This window comes from Ceratotherium simum, chromosome 29 (genome assembly GCF_057802395.1).
Source record: "Ceratotherium simum simum isolate JZ-2026a chromosome 29, ASM5780239v1, whole genome shotgun sequence".
NCBI lineage: Eukaryota > Metazoa > Chordata > Mammalia > Perissodactyla > Rhinocerotidae > Ceratotherium > Ceratotherium simum.
The window spans coordinates 28,983,993-28,989,982 of record NC_141928.1 but is presented as its reverse complement, the minus strand read 5'-3'; the positions used below and the strand labels follow the sequence as shown (position 1 = coordinate 28,989,982).

At 43.8% G+C, this 5,990-nt stretch overlaps 1 protein-coding gene across 1 annotated transcript; it reads left to right on the top strand.

Moving 5' to 3' along the window:
* The first annotated feature begins 541 nt into the window (after positions 1-541).
* TAL2 (TAL bHLH transcription factor 2) lies at positions 542-4,451 on the top strand. The gene is made up of 2 exons (XM_087419353.1): positions 542-658; positions 1,400-4,451. Exon 2 carries the CDS (start codon positions 1,410-1,412, stop codon positions 1,725-1,727), a length of 318 nt encoding a protein of 105 aa, XP_087275479.1. The 5' UTR covers positions 542-658; positions 1,400-1,409; the 3' UTR covers positions 1,728-4,451.
* Positions 4,452-5,990: the final 1,539 nt, after the last annotated feature.

The following is a 5,990-nucleotide window of genomic DNA, read 5'->3' as shown; positions in this document are numbered from 1 at the left end:
CCAAGGGCTGCAGGGGTTCAGTGAGGGGAGGGGAGGGGGGCTTTGGGATGGCCGGAAGGCTTCATAGAGAAGGAGAATTTGAGCTGCCCTCTAAAGAATGTGTAGAAATAGGCAAGGAGAGAGTGAAGAAGGAATTCAAGGGACAGAGAATGGCATGTGCAAAGGGATGCAGTTAGGAATATTTACTACTCTTTGACTCTTTGGGGGAACAGGAGGGGGCCACTGCCCAGGGGAGCTAGACTGGAGCAGGCAGCAGTGAGCCAAGAGCCCCAAAGTGTTGGGCGCTGGGCTTTGGCTTGTTTGCTGATGCATCATGAACTTTCCCATTAACACGTGTTAATCCAAGCCACCCGAGAAAGGGCCCATGCCTGCAAGAGTTAAAAATGGCACAATACGATTTGGCAGTACATGGTGATGATCAGCTCTTCTAGGACCGGAAAGGTCATCCAGATGGGGATGCCCGAGTACTGTCTATAGCATCCCTGCCAAATCATCACTCCTAGCTGCCCCTTGTCTTTTTTTCTTTTGTCACGCTAAATATCCCCACTTCTGTTCTTCACACAACAGGGTTTCAAGACTCTTCATCACTCTGTTCATCCTCTAAATGTGCTCCAGTCTGGATATTTTAGCTCTTGCACAGTGGGCCCTAGCCCTCCAGGTGAGGTCTGACAGCTAAGAGGAGAGCTGTGCTATCACCATCTTCATTCCAAATATTATCTTATTAATGAAACCTAGGATCACAGCTTTTTTTTTTAAGAATCCATATTCAATTTCCTATTGGCTAAATATGTTTTTTTCACACATATACTCAATCCTATACTGTGCCTGATTCTGAACAATTAGGAAGAATTGGTTATAAAAGAAGTTTTGGGGAGGGCTGGCCTGGTAGCGAGGCGGTGAAGTTCGTGCACTCTGCTTTGGCTGCCCAGGGTTCACAGGTTTGGATCCCGGGCACGGACCTGCGCACTGCTTATCAAGCCATGCTGTCGCAGGTGTCCCACATATAAAGGGGAGGAAGATGGGCATGGATGTTAGTCCAGGGCCAATCTTCCTCAGCAAAAAGAGGAGGATTGGCAACAGATGTTAGCTCAGGGCTAATCTTCCTCACCAAAAAAAAAAAAATGTCATGGGAGTACTGGGATAAATAGCCTTGCAACTGGAGGCTTCAAAACAGGGAGAAAAGGGCTGAAGGGTGGTGTTCCTATGCTGCCTTCTCTTCTGCCACATTTACTTCCCTTATCAAAAGGAAGATGCAAAAAAACCTGAAAATGAGGAAATGAATTTTCTAAACTCTGAGTCGAGAAGATCTGACATCTCAAGTTCTTGGCGGGACATGTGGTACCCACCAGGCCTCTTACAAGGTATTGGCCCTCGGGGCCCTTTCTCTTTCCTGTCTCAGGAACTCAGACATGACCAGGAAGATCTTCACAAATACCAGGGAGCGGTGGAGGCAGCAGAATGTCAACAGTGCCTTTGCCAAGCTGAGGAAGCTCATCCCCACTCACCCTCCAGACAAAAAGCTGAGCAAAAATGAAACGCTTCGCCTGGCGATGAGGTATATTAACTTCTTGGTCAAGGTCTTGGGAGAGCAGAGCCTGCAGCAAACGGGAGTGGCTGCTCAGGGAAACATTCTGGGACTCTTCCCCCAAGGACCCCACCTGCCTAACAGGACTCTACTTGGTGACTACCAGGTTCCTTCACCTGGCCCAAGCCACCACATTCCGTAGTGTGGCTCTGGCTGTCACCACCCGGGGCAGCACTTGTTCAGAAGTCACTGGCTGTCAGCAGCCCTTTGTATGTTCCAGAGTCAACTTGATGAATAATTTGTGAGGTATGAATTTAAGCTTCCTAGGAGGTGGCTCACGTTCAGCTGCAGGGAGCCAAAAGGAGGCCATGAGGAAGGTGACTTAGGAGTCCCACCGCCTGGGGCTTCAGGCAGAGCAGCCTGTGTCTCTCTATTTTATATATCCGGATCTGCATAAGATGTTTGAAAAAAAAATCATAGGTTAAAAACAGGTTTGAAAATCATTGTTTTACTCAATATGTTTCCAGTTATACGAAAGTTTTCTCAGGGGCTGGCCCGGTGGCGCAAGCGGTTAAGTGCGTGTGCTCCGCTGCAGTGGCCCACGGTTCGCTGATTCGGATCCTGGGCGCGCACTGATGCAACGCTTGGCAAGCCATGCTGTGGCGGCATCCCATATAAAGTGGAGGAAGATGGGCACGGATGTTAGCCCAGGGCCAGTCTTCCTCAGCAAAAAAAGAGGAGGATTGGCAGATGTTAGCACAGGGCTGATCTTCCTCACACACACACAAAACAGTTTTCTCATAATGAATCTCAGATGGATGAGTAGAAAATGCTTCCCTCAGAAGGAGGCACATTTGATCAAGGGTGAACAAACTAAGTCTCAAGGTTGATGAAAGATAGCCCCTGCAGAAACCAGCCTGGAGACCTGTGGGAAGATCTGTGGAGAGAGAACCCTCCTGACGTGAGGATTATGGGAACACAGCAGATACGTGTGGAAGAGCTCTGCATCCTTCGTCTCCGTGGCAATGTGAGCTGTAACCTGCACGCCCACATTTATATATGTGTTATCTCTAAAGCCAAAAGGTGGATTATATCTGTGAGGCGAAGGGACTTGATAATTTATGAATTAGAGTTTATAATTTTCTTATGAAAAACAGCTAAAATAGGTTATCTAACCCCTTAGTTTCACATGTCAGGTATAAAAACTTTTACTTCAGCCTCAGTTCCTGCTGATTTAAGACCTGTAAAATTCAAACCTAATTATGAAAATCCAAACATTACCATTTAATGACTCATTTACACAGAGCCTAGTTTAAACAAAAGATTTAGAGTAGACAATAGGAATGTAATACCAGACCCTAATGAATTAATGAATTTATGATTTGTCCTCCCTGCTATGGAGCATTAGTTCAATCTTATGCTGGAAGGGGTGGTACCCACAAGTCAATGAAACAGCGTGGATCTGGCAGAACTCACCACCACGTGCAGCCCTGACGATGCGTGGATTCCAAGATGAATCCCACAGTTGAGCCCAGAATACAAATAATGTGATTTGATTGTCTCTGGGACATTTTATTTCCCCAAAGTTCTTGATGGTACATAGGTTTTAAAACCTTCTGAGCCACAGGTAGGAAATTGGTGGCTTTTAGATTATGGATTTCCACTATATGCACAAGAGTGGAATTTAAATTTCCTACCACTCTAGAAAGAAGATATTTGATTTATGAAAGGTTGAAATGAGCCTCTTTGTTTTGGTGATCAGAAGAAAGCTGGATGAGGCTTCTTCAAAATCTCATTCACCCAAAATGGCAAGGTCATAATGTCTTTCAATATGCAGCATTCACACTTGTAGCACAAAGCGCTTATTGGGAGCAACAAATTTTCCTTCTAGGGCCTTTCTTTACACTGCTCTCAGTAAACTTCCCTATAGACCCAGAATTGTCTGAGGAAATACATAAGCACAGAGACCAGGGGGTTTCTCCTGAATGTGCACCTCTGTCTCACGAGCTTATGTGGACTTAAGTTTGTTCCCAAACTACCACGTGATAGTACATCTCAAAGCATTGATGACAGGTGTCAACTGAGCAACATTACTTACTCTCTCATCTGGCATTAAAACAAAATAACGCTTTTGATGGTATTTTTATATTTGCTTCCTTTTAACATGATGCTGAAGAAGGCACAGAGGACCTCTCTGCCTGAATGCAGGATTTTATGGCTCTTCTCAGAAGGAGTACACTTTTATGCTGTTGGGGCCATGTCTTTGTGCAGAGGGCCTTTCCACTGAAATGTAACGGAGTGCTCCTGAAAAGTCAGGAGGAGATGGAGTTATCATTAAACTATATGAGGGGATAATTACTTAAAGAAACCCTGCAGGAAATTCCTTTGATAAATGAATAAACATTTAAAATATTACTTTACGTAATTCACCTCTTAAATTATTTATTTTGGAAGCTTGGATTTTGGTATACCAAGTTGTGTTAGGTTAAAGTGACTGTCAAAAGGAATTGTAGGTACATGTGGACCAAAACCTTGGCAAGGTATCCATGAGACTGGACGCTAATTCAGAAATCACTCTACGGTCTTCCTTGGTGTCCTATACCTAGGCTTGGAGATTGCGGGAGTAAGAATTTATGGTTCAAACACATTATGGTTCACTGATGTTACATCTCTTTATGGATCATTTGAACCCAACAGAAAAGTTTAGACAGATTGTATCATCTATGCTACTCTGTTACTTGAAAAAAATGGTTTGGTCTGCTGTGGACACCACTGGAAACTACTTTATTATTATGCTCATCCCTTTTCAATAGCGTTCAGTAATCTTGATACGCCTTTTTATCGACGTTGAATTATTGTGCTTTCTAGAACGTGATTAGATGTATCAACCAAAGATTTTATTTGTCGATATGTTTTGTGAGTTTTTAACCATCAATTATAATTTGCTATTTAACTATTAATTTATTGAAAATAAATTAAGAAAGAAATTGTCCTTTTTTTCTTTGTTAGAAAGAATTTCATAAGGGTACTAAGCACATCCACCCATTCTCTTTGTCCTCACAGCCACTGTTCTGACTTTGACCTCCTCCCCCAGCCACTGTCTTTATTTTAGAAAAAATCTAGCATCCCCTGGTTAGTCTCCTTCTCTCTGTCTCTCTAGCTCTCTCTTCACTTCACCTTTCACACAGCTCCCTAATTGTCCTTCTCAAATCACAGCTGTGGTCAGATCACCCCCCTGCTACCAATCCTTCAGTGGCTCGTCCAGCAGACTGAGACAAATGATATACCCCAGCAAACCAGGCCCTCTGCAACCTGGCCCCAGCGTGCCCTTCCCTTCACCTTCCACGGTCCCCTCAATGTATTGTACACGCTAATGAAACTACTTCACTTGATGGTCCCCAAACATGCCCCACTCTGTAACACCTCTGACTTTACTCTTGTGATTCCATCTCTATGCATGAATGTTCTCATTCTCACTAGTTCTACTCACTCCTCCACCTCCACCAAATTCCTCTTGCTAAAGTCCTTATGATTCCTCTTAAACACTGTCTCTTACATGAAGTCCTCCTAGATTTCCACCATTCAATCTAATCTCTCCTTTCTTAGAACGCCTTATGTGCTTCATGATCCTTATTTCCTCTACCCTCTGTTACAGACATCTGTGTATATTCTGTCCCACCGTCGTCCCCCCCCTCCCCGCCCGAAAAAGCTAAAATCTCCTTGAGGACAGGGACAGTCTCTAACATTTAATCCTCGCAACAGCCCTGCAAGTGACCTCACTTTCAAAGTGAGAAAACTATATCAGGACTGGCTGTGTTAAGAATACTCCTCTAGCCTCCCCTGAAAGATGACATTGAAATGCAACTTGAACAGGCTGAATTTTCCCGACGAGCCCAAAGTCTAAAGCTCTTCCTAAAAGTTTGTTTCTCATAATATGCATTCAACATGGCCCTGGCAGCGCCTGCCCCATGAGGTTTCATCACCTAAGAATGGCTTGAAATGACCAACATATGTATAAGTTATGCACAACAGGCTTTGTCCTTAAGAAGGCAGAAGATGAAAGGGATCTGGGAGAATGGACAGCTTAACTGCTGACCCTCGGGCCAGAGGTTAGTTAAAAGTCACACCCTTAAATAAAAAGGTCAAAGCTATGGAGGGAATCTAAAAGCTCAATGGCAATGCAAAGTGAGGGATTTAAAGTGGCAGGTGTTAGGAAGGAATGCAGAGAATGGATGCAGTTAAAGGATTACAGGAAGCCAGGGGCAAGGTCTCCTAGACCTCTCGCTTCTATGACTGCTGCAGTTTACTAGAACAGGGAGACTTTCTGCTTTATTTTCTCTTTATTGCTAATGACCTATTACCAAGAGATCTTAAAGAGCATTAGATTTTTACATAAACCTTAATTATGTTTGTAATCTACTAAATGATGTTTAAAAATTTAATTTCCAGAGCTCAAGAATTTCCT

Coding starts and splice junctions, on each gene's coding strand:
- TAL2 (XM_087419353.1), top strand. CDS start 1,410: ATGACCAGGAAGATCTTCACAAATACCAGGGAGCGGTGGAGGCAGCAG.